At 34.6% G+C, this 21,492-nt stretch overlaps 1 protein-coding gene across 2 annotated transcripts in view; it reads right to left on the bottom strand.

The window, feature by feature from the left end:
- znf385a (zinc finger protein 385A) overlaps window positions 1-21,492 on the bottom strand; it is a 106,592-nt gene that overhangs the window by 12,091 nt on the left and 73,009 nt on the right. For both annotated transcript variants that reach the window (XM_073823139.1, XM_073823140.1), the window contains one exon: window positions 7,815-7,986. In XM_073823139.1, coding sequence (XP_073679240.1) covers window positions 7,815-7,986 — 172 coding nt within the window. The remainder of the gene's footprint in view (window positions 1-7,814; window positions 7,987-21,492) is intronic.

Genomic DNA, 21,492 nt, shown 5'->3' on the forward strand with positions numbered 1-21,492 from the left:
CACACCCCATTCCCTTACAGGCCCCCACCCTCCAACAGACACACACACTATGCGTGTGTAGTGAAAAATGTGGGTTTGGCCATGTGCATGTGGTTTGTGTTAGCAGATCGCGGTTCAGGGGTAGAGGAGAGTGTGTAATGGGGGATTTCAAAATCCTCCATCCTCTGGATGGTTGCCATCCACCAACATCATTGACATGCCCTCCATGTTCCCTGCAATGTGTGCCCGTCTGCCCTCCATTTATTCTTGCTCTGCATATTTGAAAGTGCGGTTACACAACATGCACTCTCAGAGGACTCATATTTAATGATTAAATTAACTCACGCCTTCCTTCAACTGCTGAAGGAGTCAGCCGCTGTAAACACTAGCTTGTAATGATGTAAATATTTTCAGCAAGGTTCAGAGGTCGAAAGGAATCCCAAATATAATGCTCTAATACTGCTTTAAACGTGCAACTGTTACAAACCAACAGTGGGCATGGAATCATGGGTGCCACATAAGTCAAACTGCTGTCCCACAACCTAAAAACACATTTTAAAAGCATTTAAGTATTCAAATCTTAAATTTTTATTAAAATCCTTCTATTATATAATATTTAAAATATCACTAAGCTATATATATATATATATATATATATATATATATATATATATATATATATATATATATATTATAAGATCATCATTTATTAGGTACTCTAAAATGGGAACAATTGGCAGCAATTGGGAAAATGATATTTAAATAATTTTTGTTTTTAAAAGTATTTTTTTGATTCTTTTAAAAAGTAAAGTTAAAAAAAATTAAGATTTTCTTTGTTAATAATGAAACTTTATGTAAACTTCAGTGACATTTTCATGTCACTACTGAAACAGTGTATGTTTTAGTCCATTGGCTGAGACTGATTTGAACTACACCCTACATTAATGATCAGGAAATATTAATGTATCCCTCTCTCTCATAGCTACATGGTAAGTAGATAGGCCCCTTCATTTTGAGGTAAACATGTTCAAAACTCTAAAAAAAAAAACTGTGCAGAACTTTTTAAAATGTCACAACTGAACACCTTTTTTTCTGCAAATAAGCACACTTTTTTTGAAAGTTATTCCTAACTGTTCAGGGGCCTCATTTATAAAACTTTCTTACGCACTGATTTGATCTTAGAGTGTTCGTACGATCAAATCCACGTCAAAGTACAGATTTATAAAAAACCGTCTTTGACGTGGAAAAGTACTTATCTCCACGTCAGATTCCAGTTTGGCGTACGACCGTTTCCTTGTGGTAATGCCTGGTATTGCAGATAGTTCAGCCTCACTATAATTTGATTTCTTGCGCTCCTTTTTACTTGCCATTGTCACAGAGTTTTTGCTTTAGGAATGAGCTCATTTTATATGTTAATTAATTAAGCAGGGGCGTTTCGACGGCGGAACATTCAGCTGCACACAATTCCACGATCATTTGTGATTTATAACCGAATGACTGGCGTACGCATGGATTTCGTGTGTACGTTCGTTTCTCTGAATCGCTCTTACGATCAAATCAGAAAAGTTCTTAGATAAAATCAAGGATGGTTTCTACGCAAGTCTTTATAAATGAGGCCCCAGAACTGTGCTAGCTAACCATGTGCTGATTAGCATCTTTGAGCTAGCTTCAAAAGTATCTAAAATTGTCACTACCGGAACAGTCACGACCAAAACATTTGGTAGAGTTTCGGTAGTAACATCATGGATTTTTTGGGGGGTATTATTCCCTAAAATTTCACTACCGAAACAGTCACAACCAAAACATGTCATCACTGTTTTGGTAGTGACAAAAGGGAACACATAATCCTTTATTTGGGGCAAATAAACTAAATTTTAGTACAGTTATGTAATTTTTTGGCACTACCGAAAATGTGCAGTCACTACCAAAACATGGGATGTTTTGTCAAAAATAAAGTATACTGAATTATCAACTAAGATGTTATAAAATGATGTATTTCTGGTCCAATGTATATTCAAACTAATGAATCCTTAAGTTTGAAATCAGTATGATCAACTTTTTGCTTTTTACAGAGAAGAATTGGATTCAAAATACAACAAATCTCACAAAGGCAACAAATTGCCTTTTTTAATTGTTATTGATTAACCTCAGAAAAATGTTAATAATATGGCAAAAATATATATTTTTTTTACAATGTAGATGTAAGCAAAATCTTAATAGATCAATATAACCCCTCTAATTAAATTATATATGACTTTGTTTCAGTAGTGACAAATTTAGTAGGGACAAATATTCCAAAGCTTTCTGAAAATACAATATGAGAATGAACTGCACAATTACTAGAAATGTGGATTGGATATTATACAAATAATTTTCTTTCAAGATGTTTCTAACTCTGACTTTGAACCAATTGTGTAGAGTGGCCCATATGCTTTCTTTGTTTTTATTTGTGCAAACTCATTTAGAGAACAGTTAAACGTTCAATATAATGTTAATAAAAACTTAATATCTTAAACCTTACATTTGCAGTTATTATTTTTTAGTTTCATGATTGACTTAATTATAACACACAACAGCATGTAAACTCGTGCTGAACAACTGGAAAAAGCTTTGCCTGTATTAGTTTCATCAAGTGGTTGGTAACAAACCGGCCATGACAGAAAGCGTAAATGATGCCTGTGCGTTCAGTAGAATTATGATAGCTTAGTTACAGACTTCACATATAGAACCTGAACACATGAGAACAATCTCTCAGTTTGCAGACAGTAAACTAAACCTGCTATTAATGCTGCTCCGGTTTCACAGCCTCGGACAGCTGTAGCGGAGAAGATGGTGTGTGACGTGGTGAAGCAGGGGTCTGGTTGTGACCCGTGCAGGTGGATCAGATGTTCTAGGGGTCAGGTAGAATAGAGGCCGGCCTTTACCCCACATCCACCCTGCCCATCATCAATAATTAACAAGCCCTGAAACAAGAAGCCCCAATGTGCTGTGGGACTTATTAATTATGGAGCTGGTTGCATTCATTTGCCTCTCTCAGATCACTGTTTCCCAGATGCATCTTCCATCCATTACAGCAGGCCTGTTTACCAAAGGATCCTCGTCGTTTTTATAGAGTCTGCCACTGTAACACAATAGAACAGTGCTGTCGGAGATGGGGAAAGATCTAGCTGGAAATTTAATGGCACTTCAATCTTATGCTGTGAAATATGGAGGCCCAGACGAGTGTCGTGCAGCCGTCTGTCTCTATACAATCTCCAGATGTGTAGAAGACTGCTGGAGATGTATGGCTTCATTACACAGAGTGACTGAGCAGAAGTGGATTTGGGGGACAAACACAGTGCTAAAACGGTCCAATGCCAAACCTCCCGTGCAGCCTGCCAAGTCTCCGTGTTATTATGGGCCCTGTTAGCCGCATTCAGACCTTACAACAAATCTTTAGTGGGATAAAAGCGTTATACAACAGGAAATGTAAAAAAAAGTTAAATATAAAGAATAAGCAAACATCATAATTAGACAAACCACGACTAGAATTCTTTGTAAAAGAGCTAAAAATGCATCTAAGCACAAACTATACTGAATTTCAGCTTAAAGAGACAGTTCACCTAAACTATTATGTCTGTTTTTTAATCTGAAATACAGTAATATTGTGAAATATTGAAATTTAATAGAACTTTGTTTTAGTTTAATATGTTTTAAAATGCAATTTATTCCTGTGATGGCAAAGCCTAATTTTAAGCAGCCATTTCTCCAATCCGTGTACGTTTTTTCAGCATTCTTTAATGTACAGAAAGTTTAAAAGAACACCATTTATTCCAAATGGAACATTTTGTATCTTACTGTATCTTTTTATACTAATGCATCCTGGATGAATAAAATATTTAATTTCTTAAAAAGGATATTTTTATATATATACACTGCCAGTCAAAAGTTTTTTAACGGTAAGATTTTAAATGTATTTAAAGAAGTCTCTTCTGCCTGCATTTATTTGATCCAAAACACAGCAAAAGCAGTAATATTGTGAAATATTTTTTTACTATTTAAAATAATTACTTTCTATTTGAATATATTTTAGGATGTAATTTATTCCTGTGATCAAAGCAAAATTTTCAACATCATTACTCCAGTCTTCAATGTCACATGATCCTTCAGAAATCATTCTAATATGCTGATTTGCAATATTTGTGTTGTTATTATTATTATTATTATTATTATCAATATTTAAAACAGTTGAGTATATTTTTTTAGGATTTTTTGATGGATAGAATGAGGAATTGTAAAAAATGTATACCGGTACTTTTATTTAGCAAGGATTTCTATTTCAGATAAATGCTGATCTTCTGAACTTTCTATTCATTAAAGAAACCTGAAAATTCCACTCAGCTGTTTTCAACATAAAAATAATAATAATACTACATGTTTTTTGAGCAGCAAATCAGAATATTATAATGATTTCTAAAAGAGCATGTAACACTGAAAACTGACTGCTGAAAATTTAGCTTTGATCACAGGAATAAATTACATTTTAAAATGTATTCAAATAGAATTTGAATATATTATTTTAAGTAGTACAAATATTTTCAAATTTTACTGTTTGTGCTGTACTTCGAATCAAATAAATGCAAGCTTGGTGAGCAAAAGAGACTTCTTGAAAAAAATCTTACTGTTCAAAAACTTTTGACTGGTAGTGTATCTCCTCCCCTATCACTTTAAATTATCACTGGTTCATAAGATAGTCAAGAAAACATGCAGAAGGCAACTGAAACTCTATAACCACTGTAAAGGTGACTCGACAGGCCTAAGTATTATCTTTCTACCTCTGAAAAGATGCTGGCTCTAGTGATGCATGAAACAAAATCATCAATAAATTACATCTCCGGCAGCTGAGGTCCAACACAGCCTAGTGTTTCTCATGAAGCGTGGGAATTCTCCTCTTGAGCTTTCACATAAAAAACACACACACATACAGTGCAGCCAGCAAGATGTGTAGACACAAGTAAGATAAAGTGATTAGGTCCAAGCACCGAGCCCTGCTGCATCCACAATATCTAGTCGCCTACTTTAAAACTCAAGACTGCAGTGGAAGCTAAAAAATGGAAAGATGAAGAGAAACACGCCGGTGAGCTCTAAACTTTTGCAAAATGACTTTACAATGTACACTCACACACAGAGACACACACACATATTTCTCCACACGCTGGGACTGCAATGTCCAGATGGAACTGCAGCTGTCAGGACTCTAGGGGTTGGCAGCTCAATGAAGCCTCGGTTGTGAAACTAGTATCATAGGAAGGCATCAAAACAAAGCAATTGTCGGCATATACAAACACTCGAGCCACCGGCCCTGCTAGGGGTCGGGGTCACGGGAGTGAGCTTTGGATGGAAAACGGCATTCTTTCATACGTATCTGGTTTCACATTTAGATCATGGCCGGTTTGTTTTGGCTCTCTCCCGCTGGAATTCTTTCTAGGCCTAAGGACTATAGACAGTTTTCTCTGGCCAGGCAAATCCCTCGGTGAGAGACACGGCTATACTGTCCTCCTCCATCCTCAGTCACAGAGACGATAAGCAGAACAAGGGGGAGGTGGAAAAGTAGGCAATTATTCTGTAGATGATACTGTATGTTATGTTCGAAAAACCTAAAAAATGAAGATTGGTCAAAAGTTTACATCCCCATTTCAGAATCTGCAAAATGTTAATTATTTTACCAAAATAAGAGGGATCATACAAATGCATGTTATTGTTTACTTAGTACTGACCTGAATTAGATATTTTACATAAAAGATGTTTACATATGGCTATACAAGAGAAAATAATAGTTGAATTTATAAAAATGACCCTGTTCAAAAGTTTACATGCACTTGATTCTTAATACTGTGTTCTTACCTGAATTATCCTCAGATGTGTTTTTTATTTAGTGATAGTTGTTCATGAGTCCCTTGTTTGTCCTGAACAGTTAAACTGCCTGCTGTTTTTCAGAAAAAATCCTTCAGTTCCCACAAATTCTTTGGTTTTCCAGCATTTCTGTGTATTTGAACCCTTTCCAACAATGACTGTTTGATTCTGAGGCTCATCTTTTCACACTGAGGACAACTGAGGGACTTATTAACAATTATTAAAGAAAGTTCAAATGCTAACTGATGCTCCAGAAGGAGCTAGGGGTCAAAACTTATTGAATTTGAAGATCAGGCTAAATTTAACTTATATTGACTTATATTGAGAAACATGTACATATCTTCTGTAACCCGAAGAACAGTACTAAATGAAATAACTATGATATTTAGGCAAAATAAGAAAAATTTACACATCTCTGTTCTGTTCAAAAGTTTTCACCCCCAGCTCTTAATGCACATTTTTTCCTTCTGGAGCAACAGTGAGTATTTGAACCTTCTGTAATAGTTGCAAATGAGTCCCTTAGTTGTCCTCAGTGTGAACAGATGGATCTCAAAATCATACAGTTATTGCTGGAAAGGGTTCAAATATCATCAAAAAATGATAAAAAATAAAGAATTTGTGGAACCTAAAAGATTTTTCTGAAGAACAGCAGGCAGTTTAACTGTTCAGGACAAACAGATGACTTATGAACAACTATCACTAAACAAAAAACACAGCTGTGGATCATTCAGGTAACAACACAGTATTAAGAATCAAGTGTATGTAAACTTTTGAACAAGATTATTTTTATACATTTTATAAATAACTATTATCTATCTATTAACTATCTTTTTCAGGTCAGTACTAAATAAACAATGTCATGCATTTTGTATGATCCCTCTTATTTAGGTAAAATAATTAACCTTTTGCAGATTCTGAAAGGGAGATGTAAACTTTTGACCTCAACTGTACTTGTCTTGAAATTTCTATATATTTTTTTACCTCATTTTAAGAGTTTGCTCCCGATTGAGACTGGCGATAGCTGGCGCATGAAAAGATCAGGGAGGACAGATGCAAGGAGAATGAGGAAAGAACATTCAACGTAACAGGCACAAGAGGGAGTCAACCCACCCTCTGGCGGTTTATAAACTCGGCACCCCCATTTTATTTCACCATCATTAAGATCTGCCAATGTTTAATCACTTCTCATTAAAGCAAGATCAACTGTGATGTTTCCCTTCTGCCCTGTTAGCTAATCCTCAAACCTCTGAACTTTTTTATATCCATGCTCTTTGTCTCACCAGCTCTCACTGGCTGCTCATCCTCTGCTCCAGCTCAGCCCTCCTAATCCTGAAGTTTATTCTGATACTGAGACAAATGGGTTTCTAATACCTAATAGCCCCGCACACAGCTCCATAAACACATCAGCTAGGCCTTCCTAATAAAGCGGTGACAGTCAAAGTCACGCCACTGTAGTAAAATTAGACTGTGAATGATGGTCCATGTTTGAGACCTTTCTCAAGATGTTTTAAACAAGACAAACAAGGAATGCATGCATCTTATATTTCAGACACTGGCTATTTTAAATCTTAGCTTGGGGCTGAAGGATGTTGTCTCTTTCTGTTTGTATGGTTGGGTTGTAATTACCCTGTGATAGACCCCAGACCTTCAGTGTTGGGAATGTTCAATTGGCTGCTTCTTAAAGAGTGAGGTCAGACCACACACTAGGAGGAGATTTAATATTTGTGGCGTCTTCATGTCTCATAGGGTGAGTTAAGTGTCCAAGTTTTCCGGTCACATCTTTTGAGAATTTTGAAACAGAATAGACTCCCTTGTATTATGATGGATTCTTCAGCTTAATGTCTCTTCTGTGGAAACACATTTTCTTCCCCAGTGTTCTGAGTGAGTGAGCATAGCAGACTAGATGTGCATGTTTTACAATTGCTTAATTCTCAAGCTCTTACCTGTCTTGCTGGAGTCAGTGTCTGAGATGGCCGGTATGGTTCCTGTAGGTGAGGGGGACGAGACGGGCCCGGGAGGAGGTTTGTCACTCTCTTGTGGGCGGCTCTTGGAGGTCTCAATACCTTTGACTCTCCTAGCGTGACGGTTCCCCTTGTAGTGGGCTTCTGCCTGACTCTGAAATGTACACACAGACGATGCTGATTAAACATTCTGTCTACAAGGTGCTGCACACAAACTAAACATGTAGAGATACAAGTTTAAAGCTCAGGAAAGAGGCTGTTTTTGACATCTGGTAATAGATGTCCTGTCCAGGAGTCATAAAATGGGCTTATAGCTACATGCTTGTCCCAGGACACTGATGCCACATGTGCAAACTATGTTAATGTGTCTGCTTTAGATGTGTCTAATAACGTAAAGCCCCCAAAACAACAAACAAATAAACTTCAAATGAAATAAAATGTTATTTAATTTGTATATAAAATAGTTGACATAATATAGATGTGGTTATTTCAGCATTGTAGTTAGTTTTGGCTTAAGGTTGGCTGGTTAGCATGGTTGATACTTATTACACACTTTTTCTAAAAAAAAGCATCTTTCTTTAGTGATGATCATTCAAAATTGACCATGTAACCACTGTATATAAAATCAATAACAACAATAATTAAATAATAAAAAATAATCACTATTATTACTACTTTTACGTATATTTTAAGCTATTTTAAGGTTATTTTGTTACAATTTTATTATAATTATACATAATAATATATGTATAGTTTTGTTATTATTATTCAAAAACATTATATATAATTATATATAACATATAACCATTATTCATTACAAAGAATATGTATTCTGGCTATATAATATGCTTTAATAAAGATGCTAATAATATAAAAATATTCATAATTTAACACTTCTATGTATACTTTTTTAGTTATTTTAATATATATTTTTTTAAATTTACAATTTCTTGTCATTTTCAAAAAATACATTTACAATAATGTTATAAATGCAATCATCTAAATAGTATTTGATTTACATATATTCATATTATTTATGACATTATATATGTATTCTGATTTAATATAATTTAATAATAATATTAAGAATAAAAAATAATAATAATCATTGTCATTATATTATATCATTTTTAGTTATTGTAATATGCCATTTTAACATTATTTTAGTACAAATTTATTGTCATTATACATAATGTTAATAAATGTATAATTTTATGTGTTAAATTAAATATAATAAATATATAATTAGTATTCATATTGTTTATTGTATTATTTTATTAAGTATTAATATATCATTCTAACAAATAACGTATTCTGATTTAATATAATAAATGATAATAGTAAAAAAATTATAATCATATATATCATTTTAATGTATAATTTTAAGTTTAAGTAATTATTTTAATACAATTTTATTGTCATTTATACAAAATATTAATAAATGTATAATTTTATGTTGTTATTATTATTCAAATAAATTACATATAATTACATATGACATGTTATTATTATTCATGACAAGGAATATGCACTCTGGCTATTTATAATTTAATAAACAAATTATTTTAATATATATATATTTTTTTCTTTTTTTCAGTTTATTGAAAAATGCATTTACAAAGGTGTTATAAATGTAATCAAATTATTTATTTATTTATACCATTATTTATGACAAGTAATGTGTTCTGATTTAATACCGTTTAATAATGATAATAGTAAGAAGAATATAAAATAACAATAATCATTATTATATCATCATTTTATTGTATAATTTTACATTATTATATTACGTTATCATAATCATTTTAACATTATTTTAGTACAAATTTATTGTGATTATACATAATAATAATTTTGGCTATATATCATTTAGTAAAGATAATGATATAAAATATTAATTATTTAACACTTCTATGTATAATTTGTTAAAGTTACAATTTCTTGTCATTTTTAAAAAATATTGAAAAATGCATTTACAAAGGTAATATAAATGCAATCAAATAATGTATTTATGTTATATAAGTATTAAAATTATTCATGACAAATAATATGTATTCTGATCTAATATTGTTTAATAATAGTAAGTAATAATAATCATTTTACATCATTTTAATGTATAATAAGTTATTATAATAAGTTATTTTAACATTATTTTAATACAATTTTATTGCCATTATACATTACATATAACAAATAACCATTTTCATGACAAAGAATATGTATTCTGGCTATAGATAATTTATTATTTATTAATATTATTCATTTATTTTAATTTATATATTTTAGAGTTTCAATTTCGTGTAATTAAAAAACTTAAAGTATTATACCATTATTCATGACAAATAATACATATACTGATTTTTTAATAATGATAATAGTAAGAAGAAGAATACAAAATAATATTTTTATAAAATAATTATAACATCATTTAATGTATAATTTTAAGTTATTGTAATAAGTTGTTTTAATTTTACTTTATTACACATTATTGTTATACTTAATAGTTATACTATACATAACAATAATGCTAATAATAATGTATAATTTTATATTAAAACAAATCACATAAAATGTGTTATATCATTAGATATGACGAAGAATATGAGGTCTATTTTCATGATTTCAACTGTTTGAATGAGTCGAAATGAATGCGACCATTGTTGAGCGAAAGGATATATTTAGCCGTCTCAGCGGTCAGTGCATAAACAGCACGAAACCGAAGGAAACAGTTGACTATTGTGAAAGCTCTAATCTGCATAAACAATTCCACTTCTCTGATGTGGCACAATCTAGCCAACTCATCGATCATGTTGACTTGACCTCTAGCAGGAACACACAAAGAGATATTTCCAGAAACGTTTACACAGGAGCTGTCGCCTATAGTCTGCATCCTCGTTACGGGGAAGCGGAGCCGCCTCCATGTGGCACAACACGTATCTGACGTGCCTCCCAGCAGCACGCTTCAAACAGATCACCTAACAGCGGCCTCCCAAAACAGCCATGGCTTCAGAATGCATCCCATCAAGACAAACACGACGATTATTAAGTGGCTGGATTATCTGTTGTGTGAAACCGAGAAAGAGTTGACAACAGTTGCTGCAGACACTGGGAGCAGGACCAAGAGACTCATACCAGAGTGTCATCCAGGGCTCAGACCATCACTGCATTAGAGGAGGCGTGGAACTACCGCAGAGACTCATGGGAACAGAAGAGATTAAGACAGCTAGGATAGGCCCTCAGAGACAGATAGGGTACACTTGGCAGTGGGGGGAATGGCATTAGGTTGGCTCTTCCTGTCTGTTGTGGCAGGTTGTGGGCTGTAATTGGTGATGACAGAGCCTTATATAGCTGGTGGTCTGTAATCGAAGCCTTCAGGGGTTTGAAGGAGCTGCCTCTCTACAGCACACAGGAAACTGAGGAGGATGTTTGAAAGAAGCACTAAAAGAGTACAGATCCCTGGGATTAAGGAGGAAAGAGTAGAAGATAGCCATGTGGCTCTGGCAGAAACTAACAAAAAACTCAGTGGATATGGGGCTAAAGCACAGGTGCAGACTGAGAAATAAATGTGAAACAACATATATGCGTTTAGCAATGTAAAACTGATCAGACTTGCGATAAGAGTGCAGAAAAAATGCACATCCACATCCAAGAACAAATGAGAAACACAGTTCATGCCATTGCCAGTTCATGTGCAAGCGACAGACTCAAACAGTCTAGGCAGTAATCACAACCATGAGTTACAAAGATGTCAATACTGGAGATTCCAAATATCTTTTTTTTTATCAGTCTGTGCCTGGGAATCGTAAGGAATTTAATTTATTTGGTTCTGGTTCCAATTGCTCTTAACGATTCCAGTTCCATTAATGATTCTTTTAGTACTTGTAAGAACGAAATATGTTTAAAAAAGAAAAAACAAAAGCAGAGATAAATTTTAAAAAATGTAAATCTTGAAAAATGCATTTACACAGGAGTTATAAATGCAGTCAAATAATTAGCTTTACCTATGGAAGCCTATTTCCGCCACTGAAAATAAAAATGTAAATAAAAAAGGTAAATGCATATATGCAATTCTGAGAAATTATTCAGAACTGCGAGATATAAACTCGCAGCTCTGATCTTATTTCATGATATAAACTCATTTGCAAGTTATAAAGTTAGTGTTGCATGACATAAACTCACAATTGCAAAAATTGATTCTGAATGAAAATTCAGAATTCTGAGATTTAAACTCAAAATTCTAAGAAATGAAGTCAGAATTGCAAGATATAAACTCGGAATTCTGAGAAATAATGTCAGATATATGATATAAATCTAGATTTTTTTTGCTCAGAATTGCGTGTTTATATCTCACAACTGTGACTTTTTCTCAGAATTGTGAGTGTATTTCTCGCAAATCTGACTTCATAGCACAGTTGCGAGTTAAGTGAAAATTTTCAGACTTGCAATTTTGAGAACATATAAGTTTTTTTTCCACTCAGAATTGAACTTATATAAACCAGCAATTGTGAGTTATAGACTACTCACAATTCTGACTTTAAAAGAAATTGAGAATTGTCAGAATTGCAAGATACAAATTTGGAATTGGAAAAACAAGTCAGAATTGCGAGATACAAATTTGGAATTGGAAAAAAAAGTCAGAATTGTGAGATAAAAACTCGCAATTACCTTGGTTTTTTTTTTTGTTTTTTTTTGTTCAGTGGCAGAAACGAGCTTCCATATTTAACTGTACCGTATATTACATTATATTCTACTACTAACAAAAATCACAAATGTGCATTTTTAGAAATGACACTGATTTCTCACAGTTAGTTGCAAGCTGTATTTGTTTGATTCACTGAAAAGAAACTTCTCATTATAATCATTTGTCCGGGAATCAGTCTACACTGTATATGCTACGCTGTATGTTTTCAATTTATAAAACAAACAAAAAAAACGATAAGAATCCTTTATTTAGGAAAAAGACTGTGCTGGATGTTCTTGGTGCACTAAAAAGAGCTTATTCATTAGAGTCATTTGATCATGAGTCAGATACAATGGTTGCGCTGCAAGTTTTTGATTTACTAAAAAGAACTGGCTCATACTAGTTATTTTGTTTGGAAATAAGACTAAATTGGTTGTGCTGCCTGTTTTTGATTCCCTTAAAGAATAGGGTCATAATAGTTGTTATTTCAGGAGTCTAACTACACTGGTTGCTCTGCATATTTTTGATTTACTACAAAGAAAAGGTTCATAAGAGTCATTCATTCAGGAATCTATGGATTCCCAGTTACGCAATTCTAACTTTTTTTCTTAGAATTGTGTAATACAAACTGAAATTTAAACTCACAATTGCGAGTTATAAAGTTAGAATTACGAGATAAAAACTCACAATTGCAAAAAATAAAGTCAGAATAGCAGGATATAAACTTACAATTAAGAGAAATAAAGTCAAAATTGCAAGACAAAACTTGCAATTTTAACTTTTTTTCTCACAAATTCTAGTTTATATCTCGCAATTCTGACTTTTTTCCCCCAGACAGTGAGTTATTATTGTCAGAATTGTAAGATATAAACTTGCAATTCTGAGAACATCAGTCTTTTTCCCATCAGAATTGGACTTTATAACTCGCAACTGCGAGTTTATATCATGTGGTTCTGAGAAGTCAGAATTGCGAGATGTAAACTCACAATTGCAAGTAAAAGTCAGAATAGCAGGATATAAACTTACAATTGTGCGTAATAAAGTCAGAATAGCGGGAAATAAACTCACAATTGCGAGAAATAAAGTCAGAATTGTGAGATAAAACTTACAATTCTTACTTTTTTCACACAAATTCTAGTTTATATCTCGCAATTCTGACTTTTCTCAGATTTGTTAGTTATTAAGTCAGAATTGTGAGATATAAACTTGCAATTCTAATAACATAAGTCTTTTCCCCTCAGAACTGGACTTTATAATTCACTCAAGTCAGAATTGCAAGATATAAATTTTGAATTACAAGATGCAAACTCACATTTGCAAGAAAAAAAGTCAGAATGGCAAGATATAAACTTGGAATTGCGAAAAAACTGTCAAAATTGCAAGATCCAAACTCGCCTTTGCAAGCAAAAAAAAACTTGGATCGCAATATAAACTTGAAATTGCAAAAAAAAAAAAAAGAGTCAGAATTGCAAGATGCAAATTCCCATTTGCAAGAAAAAAATAATAATTGCAAGATATAAAATTTGAATTGCAAAAAAAAAAGTCACAATTGCAAGATGCAAATTCCCATTTGCAAGAAAAAAAAAGTTATAAACTTTGAAATCCAAGAAAAAAAATCAGAATTGCAAGATGCAAACACAAATTTGCAAGTAAAAAAGTCAGAATTGCAAGATGCAAACTTGCATTTGCAAGAAAAAAGTCAGAATTGCAAGATATAAACTTGGAATTGCGAAAAAAACTGTCAAAATTGCAAGATCCAAACTCGCCTTTGCAAGCAAAAAAAAACTTGGATCGCAATATAAACTTGAAATTGCAAAAAAAAAAAAAAAAAGAGTCAGAATTGCAAGATGCAAATTCCCATTTGCAAGAAAAAAATAATAATTGCAAGATATAAAATTTGAATTGCAAAAAAAAAAGTCACAATTGCAAGATGCAAATTCCCATTTGCAAGAAAAAAAAAGTTATAAACTTTGAAATCCAAGAAAAAAATCAGAATTGCAAGATGCAAACACAAATTTGCAAGTAAAAAAGTCAGAATTGCAAAATATAAACTTGGAATTTGAAGAAAAAAGTCAGAATTGTGAGTTTGCATTACACAATTCTGAGAAAAAAAGTCAGAATTGCAAGTTGTAAACTCACAATTGTAAGGAAAAAAGAGATAAAAGCGTGTGATAAAAGCTCACAATTACCTTTTCTAAAATTTTTATTCAGTGGTAGAAATGGGCTTCCACAGGAATCTGACTACACTGTTTATGCTTTCCATTCATGCTGTAAATTCAGTAATGCTGTTGTGTCACCACTGAATACCAATACAGTTCTCTGTCAAGAGTATTTTAGTACAGTGGTGCAACACCGGTGGACAAATTGATGTTTGAACCGTTCACAGAATTGAGAGTCATTCATTTAATGTAATAAAGTTTGAGACAGCCTATCTGATAAAATGACACTACCATCCTTTAGATACATATTTGTTTTTAACAACCAGCTTATAGCTGAGCTGTTTTGGCCAGTTCTTAACTCTAATTCAATAAGAGGAGCAGACCACTTTCAGCAATACAAACTCAATTTTCACGTTTGAACTCTTTGAACCCACATACAGAATTCATTCATTGAAATTCTCACTGAATGCTTTCTTAATGAACCGAGGGCATACATTATGTGAAGAATACCTCAGCCGTTAGATATGAATACAAATCAAGTACCAAGCCAAATCCACGATGTGCCAATGAAAATTAAGTGCTTGTATGAATGCAGCGCTATCTATAGAATTAGGAAATGAGGAAAGTTCTCACCCAGATGGCACAGGGTTTTACATAAGACAGATGAGTTGCTTCTGAGCGCACGAGAAAAATACTTTAAGCAAAAACAGGGAGCAGAAAGAACTTTTCCAAGGACAAATTAGGGCACAAATTGTCCCTGTCTCATCGAACCACATGTGAACGGTATGTAACGCAACACGCGCCAACAAAAATACAATTACAACAACAAAATAAAAAAGAGCTGCATACAGAGGATTGACAGCTGTGGCTATTCCCGAAGCTCAACACACACATGGAAGGTTAATTTGCCCTCGTGATGGAAAACCAGTCAGTGAATGACTGAAATTGTGCGACAGCGGCGGGCCACTGCAGCTCAGGCAGGGGGAGGGACGTGCAGTCAACCCTGTCCTGCAGCAGCAGTGACACAATATGGTGACATCACTTCTGCAGCGCGGCAAGGTTATACCTCCATCTTGCGCTAGAGTGAAAGGGACAGAGGGACACTGGAAGCATAGCATAACATAACTCTGAGCCCCTAGTTTGATGAATGCATCAGATAACACACGCTGGCAGCCAATAGTCTGCTTTTTCCACTACAAATGTCCTCAGTTATCGGCACTGGGGGTTAGGAATCTATGAATCCATAATGGAGCGTGAAATGATGATGGGAAGGAGGCGAGGGAATAGATATTTTCAAGGAAGAAAAGCATTGCTTTATTCAGCATATAGTAGAGGAAGTAAATGCGGACTCATTTGCTCTGTGTAACCATTTAATGAAATATAGCATTGTATAATTTAATCTCTTAACGTAGCTGAATCATTTCCAGTGCAACAGTGCATGAAAGACGCAGCACAATGTCTAATACAACATCAGGGGCCTCATTTATAAAACTTTCTTACGCACTGATTTGATCTTAGAGTGTTCGTGCGATCAAATCCGCGTCAAAGTACAGATTTATAAAAACCGTCTTTGATGTGGAAAAGTACTTATCTCCACGTCAGATTCCAGCTTGGCGTACGACCGTTTCCTTGTGGTAATGCCTGGTATTGCAGATAGTTCAGCCTCACTATAATTTGATTTCTTGTGCTCCTTTTTACTTGCCATTGTCACAGAGTTTTTGCTTTAGGAATGAGCTCATTTTATATGTTAATTAATTAAGCAGGGGCGTTTCGACGGCGGAACATTCAGCTGCACACAATTCCACGATCATTTGTGATTTATAACCGAATGACTGGCGTACGCATGGATTTCGTGTGTACGTTCGTTTCTCTGAATCGCTCTTACGATCAAATCAGAAAAGTTCTTAGATAAAATCAAGGATGGTTTCTACGCAAGTCTTTATAAATGAGGCCCCAGAACTCGCATACTTTGATGTCTTTTCTTTTGATCTTTCTGTCTTTCGCTCGCTGCTGATGTGACGACGTGATTTGATGCCTGACAACTTTAAAAATAAACAAGAGTTTAAATTGTTAGGACCATGATAAAAGAATGTTTGAGTTTGCATGTGGGATGATGAGTGTGTGTGTGTGCTACTTTCCACAGATACAGTACACTTAAAGGATAACTATTGCCAAAATGCAACCTGGGCTGTTTTTTTATATTGTAAACGAGACAAACATATATCTAAAAGCATATTTACGACAAACGAGCCGTTTTTGAGATTGACCGTGATTTCGTTTTGTGGTCAATGGCCGGTGAATGGGAGTACTAAGGGCATAACTTTGAGCGCATCAAAATCGATATTTTTACAACACTAAGAAGGCTCGACACACCATGACACTTTGCTTGAAGTATCGCCTGGGTCTCTATACATGAACTCGAGCATTGAGAACATTGTGTACACAGAGTTTACTAAAAAGAAAGTTTTTGAACAGCTCACTTTCACTGTTTGAGTTTCCGCTCACGGCCGTCTTGACAGTCAAGAGGTGTCGATCTCCGAATGCGAGGATGGATAGCTCCTAAAGCATATTTCTATATAAATGCACGGCTAATTGGTTGTTTTGTCGCAAGTGAAAAACAATATTAAACTTCTAGTTGTAAAAAGAGCCTCATATAAGCCTAATATTACTTGACTGGCAAGATGGCTGCGAGCGGAAACCCAAACAGTGAAAGTGAGTTGTTCAAAACCTTTCTTTTTAGTAAACTCTAAAAAATATCGATTTTGATGCGCTCAAAGTTATGCCCTTAGTACTCCCATTCACCGGCCATTGGCCACAAAACGAAATCACGGTCAATCTCAAAAACGGCTCGTTTGTCGTAATTATGCTTTTAGATACAAGTTTGTCTCGTTTACAGTAAAAAAAAAAACAGCAGGTTGCATTTTGGCAATAGTTATCCTTTAAAACACTTTTTGTAGCTCAGAGGTGGCATTAATGCATTTATACTACAGTTGAAGTCAAAAGTTTACATACACTGTGCAGAATCTGTAAAATGTAAATTATTTTAGCAAAATAAGAGGGATCATAAGAAATGCATGTTATTTTAATTTAGTACTGAGCTGAATAAGATATTTCACATAAAAGACGTTTACATATAGTGCACAAGAGAGATAGTGATAGTGACTGCCTGCTATTCTGTAGAAAAATCCTTCTAGTCCCACAAATTCTTTGGTTTTTTAGCATTTTTGTGTACTTGAACCCTTTTCAACAATGACTGTATGATTTTGAGATCCATCTTTTCACACTGAGGACAACTGAGGGACTCAAATGCAACTATTACAGAAGGTTCAAATGCTCACTGATGCTCCAGAAGGAAACACAATGCATTAAGAGAAAACTTTTTGATTTAAATATCATTTTAAATTGAACTTATTTTGTCTTCTGGGAAACATCTAAGTATCTTCTGTAGCTTCTGTAGGGCTGTACTAAATAAAATAAAAAAAATGTACACATCTTCATTCTGTTCAAAAGTTTTCACCCTTGGCTCTTAATGCATCGTGTCTCCTTCTGAAGCATCAGTGAGCGTTTGAACCTTCTGCAAACAGTTGCATATGAGTCGCTCAGTTGTCCTCAGTGTGAAAAGATGGATCTGAAAATCATTCAGTCATTGTTGGAAAGGGTTCAAACACAAAAATCCTTAAAAAACATTTGTGGGATTAATGAGGTTAATGGGATTTAAATGGGCATTGAAGATATTCTGTCATCATTTACCCACTCTCAAGCTGTTTCAAACCTGCATGCCCTGCGGTTCAGAACACACCATTTTAGCCCGATTTTGGCACATTCTGCTGGGCGAAGAGTGTTGTGAGGATTTGTAAAAAACAACAATCACAAGATTCAATCGTTTTATCTAGTGTAGTGTATCATAGCGGATGACAACTGATGCCATGTCTGTGACGCTTCACGACAGCACCACCAAAGACAAGCATGTTTAATTTTAGTTTTTTTTTTTTTATTCTTGGAAGTTCCATCATATTTGTGATACTGGTCAATAGAATCACAGAAGCGCCTTCGTGCATGCTTTTAAACATGCTGAAACAAAAGAAAGGCAATGGTATCGGTCCTGCTAAGTGGAGTTTTACAATGGAGGAAATGTTTGTGGGGCTACGCCAACAATACTTCTGCATTTATGATGCTTCCTTGAGGGACTACAGCACGAGTGAAAAAGCCAAATAAAAACTACTTTACCTCAGTTCTCTTTGACAGTCCATATGTGACCCTGTGACCCCAAAACCAGTCATAAGGGTCAGTCTTTTGAAATTGAGATTTATACATCATCTGAAAGCTTTCCATGGATATATAGTTTGTTAGGATAGGACAATATTTGGCCGAATAGATGCAACTCACTGAAAATCTGGAATCTGTGCAAAACAATCAAAGTATTGAGAAAATCACTTTTAAAGTTGTCCAAATTCCTAGTAATGCATATAACTAATCAAAAATTAAGTTTTGATATATTTACGGTAGGAAATTTACAAAACATCTTGATGGAATATGATATTTAGTTAATGATTTTTAGCATAAAAGACAAATTTATCATTTTAACCCATACAATGTATGTTTTGTCTATTGCTACAAATATACCCGTGCTACTCAAGGTTTTGTGGTCCAGGGTCACATATATGCAGACCAGATTTGTGTCCACTGTCAGGTTTTCTTTCTTTTCTGTTTTTATTCTGATGACAAGACAGAGCAAAATAAGCTGTTTGCTAGCCACTGTTTGTTTACGCTCATGGCAATTTCTGTCTAGTCCCACCATATCGATGACAGCGCGCACATCTTTAAAGACGGCAAACGATAAATGGTCGGGTAGCAATGTGTAGTCTGACATGTTTCTTGTTCACAACACAACAAGATTTTAGGAGTCAAAATCGCATAATCTGACACAGTAACTGTCATAACGACAAAAAATGTGTAGCGTGAACCACCCATTACTTTTTTCTGTGGAACATAACAGGATAATTTGAGAAATGTCTTTGTGTTTCTTTTTTTGTTCATACATTGTAAATCAATGGAGACCAAAACAGTTTGGTTACCAACATTATTCAAAAAGTCTTGTATTTTCCACAAAAGAAAGAAAGTCATACAGGTTTAAAGTGGCATCAGATTCTAATGAGTAAACAATGACCAAATTTTTAGTTAACAAACAAATAAATAAATAAAGAGAAAGCAGCCCCCATACTGTACCCTTTTCATAGAAAGAGCTGCTTGCTTAAAGGGATAGTTCACACAAAAATGAAAATTCTGTCATTAATTACTCACCCTTCCAAACCAGTAAGACCTTTGTTCATCTTCGGAAGACAAATTAAGCTATTTTAGGGTGTGTTCACACTTGTCATGTTTGGTTCATTTGGTTCATTTGACCAAAAAGGAAATTTATACATTTGGTCCTGATCTGCTTAGCGTTCACACTGGCATTTTTGACAGTGAACTTAAAGATATCGAACCTAAAGGCAAAGTGATACGTTCACAACCTGATTGGTCAGGTAGAATGACGTATATTTTGTGACGGAACTCACCGAACACCAAACAAAAGGTGCATTCGACCCATTCACTCATCGGTCTGCTCAGTGCCGCTTTAAGCCGAATACACCTAATGCCATTTGCTGGACTAAGCGCGCTCATTGTTCCGTGTATATGATTTTATTTTCACTACCTGCAAACTCACAAAGAGCTCATGAAAGGCACTTTACCTCCTCGTTGCTCCACATTTGCCCTCTGCCCATTTAGTTTTGGATACACCGCTTGTTCCCTGCGTGAAATCATGTCGCATAGCACAGCATCTTGTCATTACTTCCTGTTTTTGGTTTGTTTAGAAGTCTGTATTGCATTCATATTTCATTCAAACTGCACAGAGTTTGTTTGGAAGCGGACCGAGACTTATCATTTGGTGCACACCAGGGTTCGGATGGTAGCGTTCACACTTACTCAAATGAACCGCACTAACAGAGCAAACGCACCAGAGTTTGTTTTAATCGAACCAAACATGACAAGTGTGAACACACCCTTAGATGAAATCCTAAAGCTGTCTGACCCTGCACAGACAGCAACACAACTGACACGTTCAAGGCCTGGAAAGGTAGTATGGACATTGTTAAAATAGTCCATGTGACACCAGTGGTTTATATTTTATTCGCAAAGAAAACAAAAATAACAACTTTATTCAACAATGTAATTCGCTAACACCACTGAGTACCACAAGAGTACCACAAGAGTACCACAACGCATGTATGTAGGGTCAAAAAGCTCTTGGACTTTATCAAAAATATCTTAATTTGTGTTCCAGAGATGAACAAAGGTCTTGCGGGTTTAAAACAACATGATGGTGAGTAATTAAAGAATTTTCATTTTTGGGTGAACTACCCCCATTAGGTTTGCATATAGCTAAATGCAATGATAACAAGCAGGGAGGCATTGTAAAAACAGGGGTGTTGAAAGTATATGAATATCTTTTACAAACCAGGACAGCTGCAGGTATCAGGTCAGAGATGTCCAATCAGCAGTCAAGCGCTTAAGGTTTATTGAACAACATGCATCATTATTTACAAGCGTGCTTATATATGTGTCAAGCTCGTTTGACTTGAGGGTCATGAACTGGGTTGTAAACTAAAGGCATCTTTGGATGGCACTTTGGGATGTGGAATTTACAGCGTCTAGAATATTTACTGTGAGCCAAAACAAAGCAACATTAGATGATGAAAGCAACTGTAGTACAAAACTTCAATCTAATCTTCACCTCCATGAAATATCACCTCCCTCGAGTCCAACTCTTAAGTCCAAT

This window comes from Garra rufa, chromosome 18, assembly GCF_049309525.1.
Source record: "Garra rufa chromosome 18, GarRuf1.0, whole genome shotgun sequence".
NCBI classification, from domain to species: Eukaryota; Metazoa; Chordata; class Actinopteri; order Cypriniformes; family Cyprinidae; genus Garra; species Garra rufa.